At 37.6% G+C, this 19,997-nt stretch overlaps 1 protein-coding gene across 1 annotated transcript in view; it reads right to left on the minus strand.

The window, feature by feature from the left end:
• The window catches only part of CTNND2 (catenin delta 2), a gene marked incomplete at both ends in the record, with an annotated part of 526,522 nt that overhangs the window by 288,161 nt on the left and 218,364 nt on the right, over window positions 1–19,997 (minus strand). Inside the window, one exon of the mRNA XM_080340633.1 lies at window positions 7,164–7,336. Within this exon, the coding sequence (XP_080196759.1) occupies window positions 7,164–7,336 (173 nt within the window). The remainder of the gene's footprint in view (window positions 1–7,163; window positions 7,337–19,997) is intronic.

Genomic DNA, 19,997 nt, shown 5'->3' on the forward strand with positions numbered 1-19,997 from the left:
AAAAAAGAATAAACAAAAGCACCACATTCCTGGTATGAAACTTGATTTCTTTTCACTACAATATTACATAAAGGATTTGATCAGGAGCTGAGATCAACATAAAACTAATCAAAGCAAAGGATGAGGTTCCAAATGCCAGATGTGTACTTCTGGTATACAACCACTGGGAATTTTTCTGTCCTTTTTTTACTTTTGGAGCCCCACCTCTCATCTTAAATGCTTTGCATCTGGGGGAAGAATGTGTATTTTTCTAGACATGGACAAGAAGCAAGGCTTTGGAGGAGCTGCTCCTGGTGCTTCGCTCCCAGCGTGTAGTAGTAGTGTGGAAACTAACAGCACTCATAGCATTCAGGCATCTCAAGGGAGCCCTGCCAGACCCAAACCTCACTGCCTTCAGGATGTTTTGCTCCTGAAGGAGCCTTATAGATAAATGTAATGTAAACAGTTCCCTCCAACTATTCTGTGTGGTAACAGCTTGGTGTGCAAGGGGATCACAGATGTAAGTAGCTTGCTTGCTGTTGAGTTGGACTGTTCTGGTTGCGGCCGCGAGTTACAGACTCCACTGCACCAAGTATGAGTCTTGAAATTTTCATCAATGTTCAACAAGCTCAAGTTTCTCATTTGAGAGACTCCTAACAAAAATCAGGAAAGCATACTCTGGGAACATCAATGAAATTTTTAAAGCTGTGTTCACGCTACTTACCGTCTCTGCTTTAAACTGGAAACAAGGGCTAACCTGCAACTGACTGTCCAATAATTATTTGACTGGAGTATAGTTTTCATTTTCAAGGTTCAAATTGTATGATAACAACTTTCATGAAACAAAACAGGCTGGCAAGATTTAAGACAACATGGACAGAGCAAATTTCGCACATTAGGAAAGTTTGTTTGAAACAGCTATGTTATCACTTGGTACTTATAAATAAATCATACTATTTGGACTGCTAAGTAGCAACATTGTTCTAAAATACAGTCTACTGTAATGTTACCAGTGTGTTCTGCAACACACTGGTAACATGTGTAACATGTTCTTCAACATGTATACAAAATCTCTTTTTCTAATCTATTTCTAAATTGCTTGATGTGTGAAGGATTTGGAGAAATTAATTTCAAATAAATCAATATTATCCCATATTCCTAATAAATCTGTATAAAGCTGCAAGAATTCTGCAAGTACTAATTCAAAAACACACATAAAAAATTCCCACTTCACAATTGTCTGTTATAGGGAATGTTTAGTGGTGGGACAAAAGAATTAAATGCCTAATTAAAACCACAATGTATAGCACTTCCTAAAAAGCTAAGCATTTGCTCTGTATGAAAGAGAGAACTTTTGGATGAACAGATTGCAATGAAAACATTAGCATGCAGTATTTTCTAGGATGTGACTAATCTCAGACCTGTCTTAAATTTACTGTGGGATTCTTATGTTTTTTCAGAGGGCCAAGTGTACAGTCACATTCTCCACTTGTCTTTTCAGAGGCAAAATGCATTCCAATTCCTCCCTGTCAGTTGCTTTAAGACAACCATACAGACGTGCCATTGTTCATGCAATGTGTCATTATACTTCATATGGAAGAATGAAATACAATGGTATTTTTCCCATATTTTTCCATGTATCCATTATTGTTGTCAACCTCATAATGAAACTGTGTTTAAACTAATAAAGTGAGAGTGAATTTGCATCCCAGTTGTTATATCCTCCTGCATCAATTTATTTCACAGATGTGATAAAAAATCAAGGGCTTTCTTACTACAGCCCTGTAAATATCTATTCTAACACTCAGATATTTAGTTTTTCTGGTATCCCAAAGAAACGAAGCGTGATTTGCTTATTTGGATTCAATATATGGATACTGATATATCCTTTTTAACAGCAGAGATGTGTGAAAATAAAAACCAAAACCAAAAAACATGAGAACAGTAATAAAGCTATGAAAATATTTTCTTTTCCATTTAATCTTACTAGAAAGATCATTCTCTACTGATATGAACAAAATGAGATTTGCATAGCTGTACACAGAAAATTACTTAGGGTGCCAGTTAGGTTATAGCAGATTGGAGAATGGTCTGACTGTGATCTGCCTGCTATCATACATGCATTTAATGCACTAAATTTCAGGATATCAGCTTTTTTTTTTTTTTTTTAACAATTCCAGTTGAAAACTTAAATCAGGATTTTAACTGAAAAAGATTAAATGGAAGACTGCAACAGAAGACTTCTGGTTTATGAACTGTAACTGAGAGGGGCAAATGACTGTGTTGAATTATTTATTCTGCAGAAAATTTTTCATGGATAAGGAATTACAAAATCATTATAAAATCCTAGATGGCCAGACAGATTAAGCAAACCTTTGGGGTCAGCTGCTGATTCTGAAACATCAGCATGTTGATTCTTGGAGACTGATTCCAGAGGGAAAAATGGTGTGTATAAAACCAGCAAAACCTGAATAGCAAAGGTCTCAGAGAACAAGATGACCATTATGAATATGTTAGCAAGTGCGGTGGATCTATTTGATACATCATCTACAGTTCCTTCCAACTATTTTCTTCTTTGGCATGCCAGACCAGAAAACCAAAACTTGGTGGATTTTGTGCTAAGGAACAGAACTTCTGTCAATGCAACCATTTGACTCTTAGAACTAAGAACACAAAAGGCTTTATAGCCATTTATTGGGAATGAGATAATGATACAATTTCCAGGAAAATGCTGGAAAATTTGAATCATGGTACCAGTCACCCTTAAGAAATGGCAATATGTGCTCAATGTCCTGTATACTTCTTTGACAGATAATAGAAGAAACCGAAAAGTTATGTTACATTTGAGTAAGTCTGCCTGTCTGTTTCAGGTCTGGATGAACTTGTATCCACAAGCATTTTTAGTTTAGCATTAAATGCTTGTTTTGGTCTCTGCAACTTTGAGGGATCACTTGCTCTTATCTGATGCATACGAACGAAGTCATATACAGTACACTGTTGCCCATGAGAACACACTTTCTCTTGATTCTATGGAGGATTTTCCAATTCGATGCTCAAGTTTTGTGGAAGAACATCCTTCCAGGCTGTTTTGGCTTCTTGAATACTGGTGCGTGTTGCTAGCTTGAGGGAGCAAACTTGATCTTGTACTTACTAGAGTTTTCGAGAAACACAGGTGGTCTTCTAAGGGTCCAGCTCTGTTTCACAATCTAGGTGGTGCTCTGTTCTCTTTCAATGACTGCAAGACTTGCCAGTCTAGTGAGGGCTTTTTTTTCTGTCAGCCCAAAGAACCTCCCATATGCCTTCCCTCAAGGTATCACTCTGCTCCCATCCAATGCCTCTATCAACATTCTTCTACAAAGGGCAGAAGAGGGTATGGGAAATGCTTAACATTTTCTTGTCTTTGGGATGCAGTGTACTTCAGTCCTTGGGCAGCACCTATAGAAAGATCTTTCTTCTGCAGGACTGCTTTGATGCCATTTATAAGTTCCTGACCTAACTAGGAAGATGCTACCTATGTTCAAATGCACTTGTATGATAACAGATGCCAGACTATATCTTTAGATCCCTCAAATATGGCCTATCCATCTGTTTATCCTAATTTTATCACAAAGGTCATGACCAGCACAAGGTCATTGCTATACTGTGCTTGCAAAATACACTCCAACACTACTAGGAAAACTTGTCAGTCTACCTGATCTCAGTCTCAAAGGTCATATGTATAGATGAATACCATCATAGTCTTCTCCATCTACAAACAGAATTGTGTGAGATCCTTCCAGAGTATCCAGAGATGGTCAGTCTCTGGTTTTAAAGCAGCAATGAAAGCTGCAATCATCACCTATGGTAGGATCAAACCAGCAATATGCAGATCAGTTTTGCATGATCATAATTTTGACTAGTGAATTGTTCTCACTCACAGTGAGTCTCGTAATAAGAGCAATCTGTTTTAAGATTTCATCTGCTTCCTTTAATGACAGAAAAATTCTCATGTTCATATTTGGAATCCAGTTTTAAACATATCATCATCTGCCACATCCTACCGGAAGTGAAGTCCTTATTTTAGATTTTGTCTGGGTAGATGATCAAGCAGCCTCTAACCTTGTGGCACAGACGACTGATGGCAGGAAGAGCCATGAGTCTAACTGGAAAAGGCCATTACACAGTTTTTGCTAAACAAGGCTAGTGAAGTACGGTGGTCTGACAAATAACAAACTCAGGCACTGCTTATAGGAAAATGGATGTTAGAAAATTTAATTGTTGAATGATTTTTCATGGCTTTTTTCTAATTACCTTTATTTTCCATCTACTTTTTGGTTTTAAGGGTTTTCAAATTCTTGTTCAGCCCAGTAGCTTCAGAAGCACAGGATAATACGCAGTTGAGATTTACCTCTGTTGCTGCCTCCACCTCTGAAAAGACCGCAGCATCATCAGAAGCTAAAGAAGTCCTCATCCAGAGGAAGTCTTGACTTCCTCTCCACTCCCCTTGCAAACACATGGCAGAGCATGTAGAAAGCCAGAATTTGTAGATCACGCTATGCTTTCTATTCCTACGATATCTACAACATGAGGTGACCATTTTCAAGATGACAGTAAACCCAATCAGTTGTTCACATACTACATTGTCCAAATAGAGGATTCACGTTTGAGCAGCTCACTTGCAAAGTCTGCTGTTTTTTGTAGTAAGAGCCACTACTGACTCTTCACAAATAACTTTGATTTATTAATGCAAGATATACCAGGATCTGGACACGAAGTCTGAAAAACTGTTTTCAGTGGGGAAACGAAGTAATTCCCTGCCATAGGAGCAGTTGCTGCTAAGAAATCCTATTCTAGTAGCATTTAGAAGATAAAAGTTTCATGTTCTAAAGTACTCTAAGCAGTGGAAAAACTATAATGAAGTACTCCAGATTGACAAAAATATTGGATTGCACTTTGCAGCATTATACAGGAGGTCCCAAGACTAATTAGTTTCTCTTTTTTATACAGTTGCATTTTCAGAAATTGTTTTTGCTGTCACAGCTGGCCTTGGGACTATTTACATATGTTTTCCACGCATTTGGGCTATCATTCATGTTCAGAGATAGCTGTGTTTCTTGTACACAAATTCCAAAGGAAATTATCATAATCTGAGTAGTTTTGACTCCTGAGGCTTATTTTAATTATAACAGAGATAGCAAAACAATTCCAAGGATTCTCCTTAATTGTGGGATCAGCAATGGTCACATTCAGAATCTTTAAATTTTAACTTTTGACTCTTCCTCTTCTTGCTTACCTATTAAAACCTCATTTATATGTTTATTATGATATTAATTCATAGTTTATATGGCAGTTTGTCAGTGTTTTCAAGATATATTTTAATTGACCTGAAGTTGTCAAGCATCCTTTGCAGAATGATGGTATGAAAAAAATGTTATGTTCTGTGAGTTATCTTCCTGCAGGAACATCTACCGTAGAATCTGGAGGAACATGGGAAGAAAAACTGTTTTCTACCCTCTCATACCAAGGAAAAAAAAAATAGGAAAGGTTGCCTTACTAATTTTCTAGTTACCTTTTTGAAGGTAACCAGTTGTCTGTGAAGGAGATGGTTCATGAGGGCTTTTCAGATGTAAGCAATGGCTGTTCAGTGTAATTTCAATGAAAGAAATCTAGCTCGTTAATTTTTTCCCGTCTCCATTAATTCATGCTTTTCTATCAATATGATAAAATTTATATTAAGAATATCACTATTTCTAATTCATAGACAAATGAACACTTTCCTTTCTTGCCTTTTTTTTTTTTTTTTAAGATTATTTCTCCTTCCCCTCTCATTTATTCTTTGTTTTTGTTTCTGTTGCTCTCATAATCTGTTCCTTTTCCATCATTGTACATTTCCTATCTGCCTTGAAGAATACATCACACCCTTTCAGGCTAACCTCCAGGATATGACGCTTTTCACCAGGAAAAACTCCTGATGACATCTGCCCAGGCTACAACTGGTTATTACAGCCTCCTCTTTCTTTCTAGCTGGAGTCCTGCTCTCCTGCTGGCTCTAATCCCAAAGAACATCAGGGAGGTCTTCTTTGGTAAACAGAGAAATACCCTGAGGCCTTACCCTTGTGCAGGCTCATTTTAAACCTTTCATAGAAGAAAAAAAGTACCTGCCCAATTTGAAATGAGAGTTAACTGTGCTTTATTTCATTTTTCAGTCTTAAAGGATAGGGAGCTTTTCTGAGCCAACTGAGAGAATGGAATCTTGTATGTCTGTCGGTATCCCACAAGCTGTGCAATGACTATATAATACTGGAAATCTCTTAGCAATTTAAGGCTTTGAAATTCAAATACTACTCACTTCTACAGAATCCTGAATTATAAAGTGTCCCAGTGTCACACTAAGATGGTCTGCTTTGCTGGGGTGGTTAAGATCTAAACAGAGAAAATAACCTCAAGCTGACCATGAAACCCAGACAGACTTTGTTTATGTACAGAAGCATGAACACTTCTAGAATTTTTTGTCTAAGGTGAAGCTTAACTTCCCAGTGAGAGGCTTTGATGTCATGGTGAAAAGCACAGAAGGTGAGAGGATTATGTGTCAGAGCCCGGAGGGATTGTTTAGACAGGGAGAGAGATTTATAAGTTTTCATGAGTATCTGAAACAATCTTTCAAAATGTTTGAAACATACAGGTAGCTGCCTGGTAAGTTGCTTGTCATACAGGATGGGGGGAAAAAAAGGCAAAAACTTATTCTTACACATGGGATTAGGCCACAGCACTGGGCGATACATGGTGTCCCAAGCAGGTTTCACATCTGGTGTCAGCCTGGCTTTGTTTTTGTTTGCTGGCACTTACTGCTTTCATTACTATCCTGGCATCAAAGCAGGGAGATCCTAGACCTTAGTTAGGGGTCCTGATCAGCACAGTCACAGAAATTTTAAAATGTAAATGACTAAACATGTGATCACCAAAAATATCTGCAAGCAAAACCAGCATGTAAATCTCATTTTTAATCAGGATTAATTTATTACTGTGCAAGTCAGCCCACTTTAGATTTACGAAAATCAAGGTGGTAAATCTACCCTGCTGTAGACACATTGAACAAGACAGAAAGCAAAGGCAGACACTGATGTGCTGGCAGGTACTGAACAGCTCTGTTTCCTGTGAGCTTCCATGCACTGTTTTGAGAGACCTGGGGTGCTGAGGGCACGTACCTGGCTGTAGCTCTGGATGGCACCTCTGGCCTGACTGCTGCGGGCCGGGAGCTGGGTGGCCACTGTTTCGCCCAGGGCGAGGGTCTGGTTGCTGTGGTAGCTGGACGAGTACTGGAAGGACCCTTCAGGTTTGGAGTTGAGCTGGAGCGTGCTCTGGGAGAGGAGGCTGGGCCCTGTGGGGACAGGGTTTGAGAGCAGTCAGAAATTCTCAGTGAAAGAACGCGCCTGTATTATCTGTTGTGTGAGCCTCAAAATGATCAGATGTATGTGGCTTCAGCTTTTCATAGTTTGGCTTTTCAGTAATAAAAAAATCACATACATTAAATTATTTCTTTACCACTCAGTCATCATTGTTATTGTGTTAAAGCTATGGACCACATTGCTTTCTTTACAAAAAAACACATAGTTTTGACTGTTGAATATTTTCTAAGCCTAAACACCCAACCATACTATTTGATCAAGAAGTCTTGCATTTCAGCTCGGAATAGTTGATGAGTTTTCTTTTTGTCTAAGGATAATCCTTGTTTATTTCACTTAACTATATCCAGTTGTTCTGCATGGGAAATGCTCACTTGTCCCTCCGTGGGCCCCCAGCACATTAGATCTATTGATTGCTGCCACTCTGTCATGTACACATGGTGATGTAATACTTTGGTGCCTGTAGGGATGGATGGCAGCCTTTAAAATATTTATTGCTCTTCTCATTGTGCAGGACTCATCCTGATCTCAGTGAATTTCCCGTGGCTGTTTTGTCAGCCTATCTTACCTTCCCTGTCACAGCACTGCATGGCAGGAAAGTCAAACGCAGGCAATGAGCTGAAATTTGGGCTGCCAGACTGAAGGGCATTTTAGGAGCATGAACAGTGACATCTTCCACAGTTATTTAGTTGTTCTGTGAAACTAAAACATGTTCTAATATTTATTAAGTTCATGTACAAGTGATTTAGTTTACCATGTGCCCATAGCTAATTCCCCAATTTTTGCCCTGAGGGCAGGTATCAGACAGGGAAAGGCTCTTGCTACACTGAACTGTTGCATGGTTTAGACATGACCTCCCATAACCACTTTTAATGGTGAACTGTTTTGATGCGTCCATACACAAAGAACTACATCAAAGAACACCTACCAAATCCTTCCCTATGCCTTCGCTGATTTTAGTCTCATCTAATTTTCAATAAACTAGCTTACTCTTTCATGGTGTCTGGGCCCAGCAAGTGAAATACAAGAGGAGAGAAAAGAAGAGGGTTATGCCTTGGCCATTGCACGAGTTACAAAGACCTTCAACCCAGCAGCTATCATCTATAGCTGCGGTGTCAAACTCATTTTCACTGGGGGCCACATCAGCCTCGCGGTTGCCTTCAAAGGGCCGAATGTGATTTTAGGACTGGATAAATGCTTCTGTCCTAAAATCACATTTGGCCCTTTGAAGGCAACCGCGAGGCTGATGTGGCCCCAGGTTAAAATGAGTTCGACACCCCTGACCTATAGCATATTCAACAGCTTCATAGGAGTGATAGGTTCATCTTCTGGTTACTGATAGCAAGCTCATGAGAGCACAGAAAGTGACACAAACCCTAAAGGATGTGAAATGATTATGTTGATTTTGCTCCTACAGAACAAGTGAATAGTTCAGTTTTTAAAAGATTCACAGTGGCAAAGTTCCAATGAAATCAATCCCAGGACATTCATGTTACAAAGGCCAAATTTTATGACCTTTAAGTCTTTGCCACAAGGATGTATAGCTGCTCCAAAAAGACATCCATTTAGAAAACATGCAAACAACCCCACTCCCAAATTAACATGGAGTGTATTTTTTTCCCATGGCCTGTTTCTCAGAACTAGCAGAACCATTATAACTGATAATTTCCAAAATCCAACATGAACTGCACGTATTATAAACAAATCATAGTAGGCTATATAAAGTGGAAGCGTTCGCATTTAAGTGTGGACTGGGATTATGACACTATTTTACATATCAACACAATTTATACTGCAAAGTCAATTGAGTTCCTCAGATTATTCCAGATACAGGACAAATTTAGAAAGTAAGTTCTGGTTCTTGTGTTTACCTTGCAAGTACAGAAGGAGGCAAGGCTCCATGTATGCTGTGAGGTTATAAAAATGCATCACGTGGATAGGAGAGCTGAATTTAATCCTGCATGCATGCTTATAAATCCAACATATGGTAGCTTTCCATTCCCTGACTTTGCACATAGGGCTTACTAAGCATTTTCCATTTAACTGTTTTGTTGATGTTGTTTTGGTTTGGTTTGTTTTTTGTGTGTGTGTATTTTGTTTGATTGTTTTAGTTTTATTTGCTTGTTTTTAAAATTTTGTTCTTTCATGATAAATATTTTGACAGGTTATTTTTTGTTTTAAATATCATAAGGAAAACACAGGTTTAGTTATAAAATGTATCTGTAGACTTTATTTTAATCTTTTGGATTATGAATTTTCACTGGGAATTTGCCTGTGATCAAGTGACATGATTAAGTTCAGAAAATTCATAAAAGCATAACGTTCCAAGGAGAGGCAAAAGTTGCAGCAAGAAAGCAATTTTTTTGCATGAAAGTGTTTGTACTCATTCTGAAAGTAATTATGCTGTGACATTTCTAAAGCTTAAATAATGATTAAACTATCACATGCTATGAACTCAATATGTTTAAATTTTCATTGCATCTGGCTTTCAAGTGTTTCTTTCATATTACTATGGCTCGCTGAGACATTTACATAGCCAGCTAGAATCACATACATGGGCTCTCTGCACCATTTAGCCCAAACTCTTCCATGTACTTCAAGAAACTTCTCCAAACTGTAGAAAAAAAAAAATAGTAAGAAGTTTGGAGCACATGGTTTTAAGTTTACTAGATACTGTATAGCAGTTTTTATTTTGCACCTTAACAAGCAGTAATGAACAATTAAAACATACATACATTTGAATAAAGTAATTACAGAGTCATTTGAGAGAGACAGCCAGATAGATATTTAAATTTAAAATGAGTCCACATTTCTCAAGCAAATGTAGAATAGAGTTGTGGTTGCTCACCTGTAAAGAATTAAGTCTAAACTGAGTATACAAACGACAAGATACATTTGAGATCAGAGTGATCTTGAAAAAATAAAAAGTTTCTTTTTCATAACTTAGGGACTACAAGAAGTCCCATCTTGTCTGACATGGAAAAGATGGGTCATTTTTCTCATTAACATCCCTGAGATTTCAACCTGAAGGCAAAACCAAACCTTCTGAAGAGCCTGCAGTTCACCCAGAAAATAAGTGGTTTGTTTGTGTACCTCTATATGCTGATGACTCTTGACAACAAACTGTTTCTTCCTGGCAAAAATTTAAACTGTGTTCTGTTGGTATAAGAAAGTGTACACGCAACTATTTTTCATTTGTTTTCAGCAGAGCTAAGGCAGCTGAAAATTCTATATTTTCAGTTAGGCACTGAAAATCACTAGTTAACTACTGGAACGATTCAGTCTTATTTGTTCCCTTAATGCTACATAGTTAACTACCAATCTTCAATTTAAAATATGCTTGAAAACGAACACTTCCAGCTTGATAAGGCTTAGTTTAGGAGACACCAAACTGTCATTTCTGATTATCTTTTAAGAATATTCTTGAAAAGTGAGTGTTCAAGTGAGTGAACTTTATATGGCTGTTTTGGGACAGCAGAATACTAGGCTACTTCTCAGTACCTGCATGTACTGTTTGAGCTTTACTAGTGCTTTCTAAGGCAACGATAAAATACTTACAAGGACAGAACAAATACACATAAACTTCTGATTATTCTACTCCTAATGAAAGAAGTGATAAGACATTACAGACCAGTAAGGGGGAAAAAAAGGCAAAATGGAAATAAAACAATAAAAAATAAAACAATAAAATTCCACTAGTATAATAATTTTAACATATTTCTCTATGTCATTCCTTAGTTTTCTTCTTTTTTTTTTTTTTTTTCCAAATTATATTTTGCAGCATACTTAAAACAAGATCAAAGAAGTTTTCCATTATGTGAAAAAGTGTGGTTTGCTTTTAAATAACCACCTATTCCTCAGCATAAAAAAGTTTTCACTTGTGCGATTGACTTTATACCTACATTTCTTCAGAACGATTGCACTTGTGCATTGAAGAAGGGTCCGAAATGTCCATTCTTACACGCTCAGAAACTGGCAAGGGCTAAGGCTACTTTATTAATATCCATTGGAGTATGCTTGCCGATATCAGTAGGAGTCATGTCAGTTTTTAAGATATTCTAAGTGTATTAAAGTGGTGCATGCTCACAGAGAAAATGTACCAATTAGATGTACAGTATAAAACCAATTTTTAATAAATACGATGCTGGTAAAAGAATACCTCTATTATTAGAAATGTTTAGCATACCAAGTACGTCAGCAACACTGTTTCATGTTTTAAATGCATGTTTCTTTCTGCTAGTCCTCCTGCAACAAGAGGGGATTTGATGTCCCCTGGCTTTGCCAGATTCCGAGACAAAGGCTCATAGCTTTGCTTTCTTCGCTTGAAAGCAATACTCAAGAGAAACTGGATGCTCAGTGGCCCATCGTGATCCACAGCCTTGTGCCAGGCAGCAAAATGTTCAAATTAAGCAGAGAAAAGATTAGATTTTAACATAAATAATTAAATAAATGAAAAGCAGGAAATAAAGACCCAAGTGAATCAGCATAGAACTGAATTTTGATTCAGTGAAAGTCATTAAGGCCTATGGAAGCTTATGTGAGAGGTTACAAAAAATAAACATCAGGACTGTCAGTGATGGAATAGCCAGGAAACTTGGCTGGGAATCAGAGCTGGTGAATCATGACATGTTTTCTTCCCTTCGACTGGAGGGTGGGTCTTTGTCTGGTGACCACTCAGTAGCAGAGCTCACCTGAACCATATCCCATAGTGGTCATAAGTAGAAGAATATCTCATGTAAGAAATCCACCAGGAAACTGGGCTCTCAGGAGCTTAACAGTGTCAGAAGTTAAGCAGATTTCTAAGTGCTGAGAAATCATGCTGAGTGCAAAGAGGCTATTCCAAGTACCCTTACACTGATTAGGGGTGGGGGGTGAAGAAGTACAACCTATTGAAATTTGCTGTTTTTAATATTACTACATCATGAGTGAGGATTTCAAAACAAACATATGGTGTAAGCCTGATAAGAATTAAGTACAGTCAGTATTCATGATGATATGTTTATACTTAGAGGACAGCCAGGTAAGCTAGTAGAAATCTGTGGATTAAATGCATTTTAAACTCAAAGAACTTTATATTTTTCTCCTATCTTATATTGTAGCTCCATTGCTGGGTCACAAAGCTAATTAGCCAGATGAATGTGAGATTCTTGTTAAGGAGGAACTCACAAAACAATAACAAAAATAACTATAACAACAAAGAAATTGTTCCCTGTGGGGACATTAATGGCAGCCTACCCTTCATGTCCACCAAACATCTGAAAAGTTACTTCAGTTTCTTAGACCTTAGATCACAGTATCTCAAGGAATATATAACAAATTTTAAGTTTACAGTATGTAACAATTGAAGATAATACTATCGATAATACTAGAGCAATACTATGGTCAATTTTCAAAAGAATTTAAAAAAAAAAACAAACCAGACAAACAAACACAAACAACAAGCTTGAATAACAAAATGGGACTAATATATTACATTACAGAGCTGAAGTCATCATGGAACAAATATTCAATAATACATTGTCTGATGATTGTTCAATTATCAAATAATTATGGTATAATGACAAGTTACATATAGTACTATATTTTTACAAGATAAGGGCATGATTAATTCAGTATTCTAAATCCATGCAATAAGAATTTCATAAAATAATTACACTACAAACTATAGAAACATATACCTAGTCAGCCTCCATTGCACGCTTGTTACTTAGTTTTTCATGTGAAATTCCCAACAAAAATATCATTCAAATGAAAGTGGAAGGATTTTTTAATCTCCTTCAGGTTTTAAAGTGAGTTGGCTTACTGGGGCACATCTCCTTCTCCCAGTATGTGGTAAAGTGGAGCACTACTATTGTGTTATACATTTCCATTTGGCTGGTCATCTATTGTGATGCCAGTTCTAATTGACAAAGGAAACAGACCAAAACGTGCTCACACAAACATTTAATTAGCTCCCGTACCAATTATAAACAACACTTCACTCACCTTCGATCAGCTGACAGAAGTAGTAATGATAAATTATAGGGTAAGTGTAAATAAAGTGGTTTTAATTAGTGTAATTAATCACTTCACACATTCTTCAACCTGCTTTGCTCATGTGGGTAACAGTTGAAAGAAAGCACTAGCAAATCTCCTTTAATGTCCTTTAAACATTCATTTACAAAGTTAATAGGTTGAGGTGCCTCACATCTGAGCAAAAGGAACCATCTCCTAACTGTTAGTTTATGCCTAATTAAGGATTTCAAGTACCAAAAAGTCATCACTTACTGTTTCTTCTGCCTCTAAGATCATTTAGTTTGAGTGTGAAATATTGATCCTGATCCTACGACCTACTTTTTTTTTAGTTCCTTTAAGTGTGTGTGCTCATGGTAAGTAGTTGCTGACCGCTTCTATAGCTAGGTTGTATTTGTTGCCCAGTTTTTCAAAGAAACAGATGACTAAAAAAAGATGTAATAAAATAAAAGATCAGGTCAGGTATCTATAAAGTGGTCGCTCAATTTCTGAGTGTTCAACTGTGTTTGGGATGCTGGGGGAATCTGCAACTAGACTGAAAGAATAAAACCAGGGATAGCTCTTGATAGCTCCTGTTTTCCAAGTAAACTCTCTCTCCGAATCAGAAGGGTAAGAAACATTTCAGTATCTGCTTGTTTTAAACCCCTCCATTGAAACATGACCTGTTTTGAGGTCATCCGAAACCTTCTTTGAAGGAACTCTCTTAGTGAGATAATTTAGGATGGGTTTGGAAAGCGGAGGCACTGAGTGAAAGGAAAGGAAGCCCGGCAAGTGCCTCAAGGGGTGGCAAGGAGCAGCCACCTTGCCAGTCAAGCACAGACATCTGTCCCCTCTTCCCAATTTTCTAGTCTACGGGGGAGCAGCAAAGAGTACAGGAGGAGGCAGGGGGCAATTGTGGGGAAACCCCTGGCAACTAGATGGTAGACCTTTGTGGCTGTCATAAAAAGATGTTTTCTCAATTACAGGCAGAAAAAGGAGAGATTAAACCAAGGAAAACTAGGACCTGAAGATGAAAACCAATTCTGTCAGCTACAACTGGTCTAACAGATTCTGTAGGAAAAGGACTTTCAAGCCAACTGTTAGTCAGATCTCAAAGAGAAGATAGCAAGTAGCTATAACATAACAGTAATAAGAGGCATTGCCCCCATTCTCCTTCCAAATCCAGGACTAGTACTAGAATAGTACTAGGAAAATATTTCAAGATCTACCTTCTAGGAGATATTAAATATTAAAGACATCAGTAGCTTTATATTACAATAAAAAATGCAAAGGCTGCAATGTAACAAAGGTATTATGTTGCATACTAATGCAGAAATTTGGAAAAAAAAAAAGGAGAGGGAAGCAGATACATACTTGAAATTAAAAAAATAAATGATAATACTTTATAAGCTAAATCACAAGCAGCTCCCTTGTTATGAAATGAACACATCTCTTTAGATCACAGGCAGCAATTCTTAAATGGCTACACTGAAAACAAACTTGGTTTACAAAAAAGGAAAGTAATTTATATGCAATACCATGCTCTACCAGCATTAAGAGGCCTATGTTCTACCTACAAATACAGAAAAGGGTTTTTAGTGTTGCTACAGAACCTATTCTTAGGTACTGGAAAATGGGATTTGGTGGAATACATTCAAAAATGTAGAATAAGTTCATTTACATCCAAGAAGTCTATAAATGATACATATCTGGAGAACTGATGCAGAAAATAGGCTGATACCATTGTGTAAGGGAACAATACAAGGATATCCCTTCTAACTCTCTTTCTGACCCAATTACTATTAGAATGGAAGATGAAGAACACTTTATTTCAAGAGTAAGTCAACTGAGAATAGAATATATTTTCATTACATGATGATTATCTTACGCTTTTTACACAAGATACAAATTCTTCCATTATTGTAAGAAGAAAACAGAGGTGTTGGCTAGCATTTTAAATAATAAATCACTACTCCAAGGGATAGTAAAGCAGCACAAATATCCACAAGAAGTTGTAGGAAACCAGAAGACCTGAAGTGGATAGAAAAGCTTAAGGCCTGAATCCCACCCTGAGAGTAAATGTTGGTTTTCATTACTGAAGTATGGTTATATTATCATCTCAGATTGGAGGCAGAAGGATGGCACTGATGTCAAACTCAGGGATGATGCCTGACACTACCAGGTTTACAACTACGGTGTAACGCTGATGAAGTGTCTCCAAATAAAAGGAATCCATGTGCGATTAAACTCGGACCAGAGAGTGGCAAATGTGATCTCCTCTTAATGTCTGGCAGAATCATGTTTCAAAAGTTTGGCATTCACAAAATATTACCTGATGGTTAAGATTCACTAACTGTGCTCCTGTGAGGAACAGGAAGAAAACCAGAGAGAAATAAGTAATTTCTCAATAACTGAGCTTAGTAGGGAAGTATTTAAGGGGGAAAAATTCTTTAGAGATAGATAATTTTTATGGCAAAAATTTGTAAGCAATATATTATAAAGATAATAGAATTTCCAGTAAGTTTACATAAAATCTTCTGGAAGTTAGGAAGTGTGTTGCAAATATGAAATACTAGCAGACTCAGGGAACAAAGTCTAAGCAATCCTGACAAAATAGGGTAACTTCAATGTTATTTACTCAGACGGTGTTTATTTTGCTTTCTATACCATACCACACATAGCATTACTCCAGATGTTTGTGTGAAATGTAATAGAGCCAGATCTTCTTTCATAAGCAATGCTTCATCATCTTTGACAACAGGAAAAAATCTGGAGTTCCATTACTAATGAGAGAAATTACTGATGATGCTAGAGAACAATACCTAAAGACATGCAGCAAGCAACAACAGGTTTATACATATTTAAGCTCAGAATACACAAATTCCCCTTGTCTTTGGTTTTTAATAGGAAAAACTATCCTAAATTTAGATTAAAACCAAGTATAACCTACTACTGTAAATTTTTAAATGACCCCAAGATAAAACATCTTCTTTTTTAAAAGATTAATCATATTTTATGAAATCGCTTGCTAAACTCTACAGATATCGAAATCAGTCTCTGAAGGAGATAATTTATCATTGGCCATTACAATGATGTGCATTATAGGAGGAAAAGATAGAAATATCATAGGAACAAGACAAGCAGCAAAGATAATAACTTAATTACATTTCTGCACTGTGGAGGACATAAAGAGGAAAAATCCTCTAGCCTTCCATCTAAGGATATCTACAGATGATCTGGAGCTCTTTTGGCAGTAAAATTGCTGCTGGCACTTGTTACACCTCCATGAGAAGCCTCTGCCAACCAAACCTTGTCTGTGACCCAAGGCAGACATGATGTGAATTACACAAAGAATATAAATCACTTCTTTCCCCAAATGGCGTGATTTGCTGGTGGTGACAATGTTACTTCTGTGAAACTCTGCAGGTGGTACGCAATACTAGGAGTGGCAGAAGTCACACAATACTTCACCGTAACAGAAGCTCGCTGTCTATTAAAGGACCAGACTGTGGAACTGCAGGAGAACAGTACCTGAACTGGGCTTCTGGATGGGATAAGATACATTTCTGAATGTGACTACAAGAATAAACTTGAATCCAGGAGAAGGCACTGCATGCAGCAACACTGACAGCAAGCTCCACTCAGAAAGAACTGTTGTGTTTCCATTTGCGACACACTGAATTTTGGCATAAATATTTGCTAATTTTTAATTTGTGTTTTCATTATCAGTGTCCCATTTTGCAAAGAATAACTACATTTAAAATGGAGTGCTTTGTTTACAGAAAAAAAAAAAGAAAAAGAAAAAAGAAGCCAAGTTAATGAAGAACATATTTTGCATGACTAAATCCGAATTTTTGGAACTATTTTATACCTTTAAAGACCAACTGTGAATGTCAAACATTCCTAGTCACCCTCTGTGTCTAGCGCAGCCTAAAACTGCTATTGATAGTATTAAACTAATGTATTGCCTTTTTGTTTCTAAGCAATAAAATCAGATGGTTGTAGACATCACACAAACATGACTCACAAGGAAGCTGAATGCTTTATCAGAAAACAAAAAAATAGACAAATCTCTTCTGATAGACTCAGACTATTGAAAATAATAGCAACTTTAAAAAAAGCCTACCAGCTTCTGTCTATAAAGAATATAAAACTACTCACAGATATACGAATCTAATACAAAAGGCATCAGTAGATCTATTAAGCTATTCTGTTGTTCTATGAACTAAACTAGTAGCACAAAACAGCTTTCCTCTTCTTGTGTAAAGTAGAACTCCACTTTTTCCTGACCTTTGACAGGCTTAAATCTTGAATCTTTTCTGTCCAAAACTGAAAATGGTTATTTGGTCTCTGAGGTAAGGCAGTTCAGAATGTGTTTGGCTCTGCCTTGGAAGTCAGTTAAGAAGTCAAAAAGGTCAAAATTTTATTACAATCTTTTTCATCTGCCAAAAACTCTTCTGCCATAAACCAGAGAGTACACCCTTTTCTTTCTGCTTTCTCTATCCAAAAATGTGCACCTCTCTCTGTTCTCATGTTGTACTCTGAAATTTCATTTCTCCATTTATAAAGTCAGAATGGGAAAAACAGAGGCAGCTCTCTACTCTGTGCTATAGAAGTCACAAAAATCCTACTTCATTGAGAGCTATGTAAACTGCATGTAGAACAAAGAAGCCCAAACCCAAACCCACACCTGCCAAGATTTTCTGTTTCATATACATCATTTTACACAGGCTAACAAGCCAACTACCTCTTTTTCAAGGCTGCATCTACATACTGCTTATACTCAGGAGCTGGCACCAGCGGATCCCAGAGCGATGTGGCTCTTGGCACGTCTGATTGTGCCACTATGGCATGAGGAGGGTGAGTGCTTTATCAGCCTGTCGTCAGGATGTGGGCGCATTTGTTTCCTGGCCTGTACTACAGACACAATATTTACTGATGTTCTTTTGCATTGTAGGTTTGGGTGCCAAAAGTCTTGCTTTGTTCTGCTCCTACAGAAGCTACCACAAGTCACTGTCATTTTCTAATGAATTTCAGTAACTGCTTCCTGTGGTGGATAAGGGAACACCTGGTTGCCTGTGCAGGATTTGTGTTTATGAAAGGCTAAGTGTTACAAGCTGATCACTACCTCCTTTTCCATATTTGATGTTGCTACTAATTGTTCCTGGTTTCCCGGTCTTGACTCTCTCACCTCTCAATTTCCCCCTTCTATATATGTCTTGCTGCTACTGCTCCTGGGTTAATTTGTCATTCGCGTTTTGTACTACAGTAATAAAGCCAGATTGTGAGGGTTGTTTTCTTTAGGCAAAGATTTTAAGCCAGTTGCACAGCATAAAAGTACACCAGATACCAAAGCTGGATTCATCTCAGGACAAACATCTCAGAGATATGAAGTAATATTGTGAAATTAGTATGGCATTTAAATAGAAAAGCACATTTAATCATGTAGACATAACTACAGATATGAACTCCAAGAAACATGCTGCAGGTGACAGTACATTGAAACAAAAAATCTCCCTACAGAATACTGTAAAGAAATGGAGGGAAATTAAAAATTACTTAGTTGCAATGTTGTCATAGTGTTACCTCTGGACTCCCAACATGCCACACCAATGAGCAATGTGGATTCACTTGAAGTTACCTAAGCATGTAAAAAGTGAGGACAGTAAGGCCACTTTTACACAGAAAATGTTTTTATTTTTTTAAAATTATTTTTATTTGTTTTTAATCTGAGAATGAATCATCATCTGTTTTAGGGACAAGACACTGAGGCTTCATTTTATAATGTGTGAAAACAGAAAAGTTAGAGGAACTAGAAAAAGACAAGATGGAATTGAAACAAGGAGGGAAGCAACAGACGTAAGGATATGGTAAGACAGTAATAGGTGATTTAGAGACAGATGGGACAGGAAGAAAAGGCAAGAGAGCACAGGAAAAGAGAGGGCTAGGGAGAGATACTAAGGTGGCATTGAGTGTCTCCGGCTGGAGATTCCTACCAGAGAAGAGAAAATGCAAGAGGCAGCCTGCAGCAGTTTAGGTCACTAGGAGGGGCATGCAGTGGACCATCATGTTTTGGACAGTGCTTCTGCAAGTGGCTTCTAATGCTTTCTCCCCAAGAAGCCTATAAACCCCCTTCAGACACCTACCAATCTACAACATGGCCACAGAAGAATTCAGGTGATTGAAGCCCTGCACAGTAGGGTGCCCACAGCAACTCCTGTGCCATGCTGAGGAACAAGGGAAAGCAGAAGCTGATTTCCTGGGTGGTGATAGTTCCTTCAGCCTTCACTAGGCCTATGGCTTGTAAACCACCACACATGAACTTGAAGACAGGGAGCAAACCAAAGCAGAATGAGATCAGTTGGATCCAAGCCACAGATGCTAACACTACACTGTCAGAAAGCCACAGTGGACCATGGCTGGTGAAGCAGATACCAAAGTCTGACAGGAATGCTGATTGTGAGAGCCATATTGTGGCTCTGCTCCTAAGTTTGACTCTTAGCAGTGTCTCCTCCTGCCTGCATAAGGGAAGAGAATGAAAACGATAAACTTCGCTCACACCCTTAAGTGAGAAGACTGCCATGAATTTAATAGGATGTGATATGTCAGCAACAAAGACATAACTGTTTTACCTGGCCCTTACCA

This window comes from Nesoenas mayeri (assembly GCF_963082525.1).
Source record: "Nesoenas mayeri genome assembly, chromosome: 2".
In the NCBI taxonomy this organism is placed as follows: Eukaryota; Metazoa; Chordata; class Aves; order Columbiformes; family Columbidae; genus Nesoenas; species Nesoenas mayeri.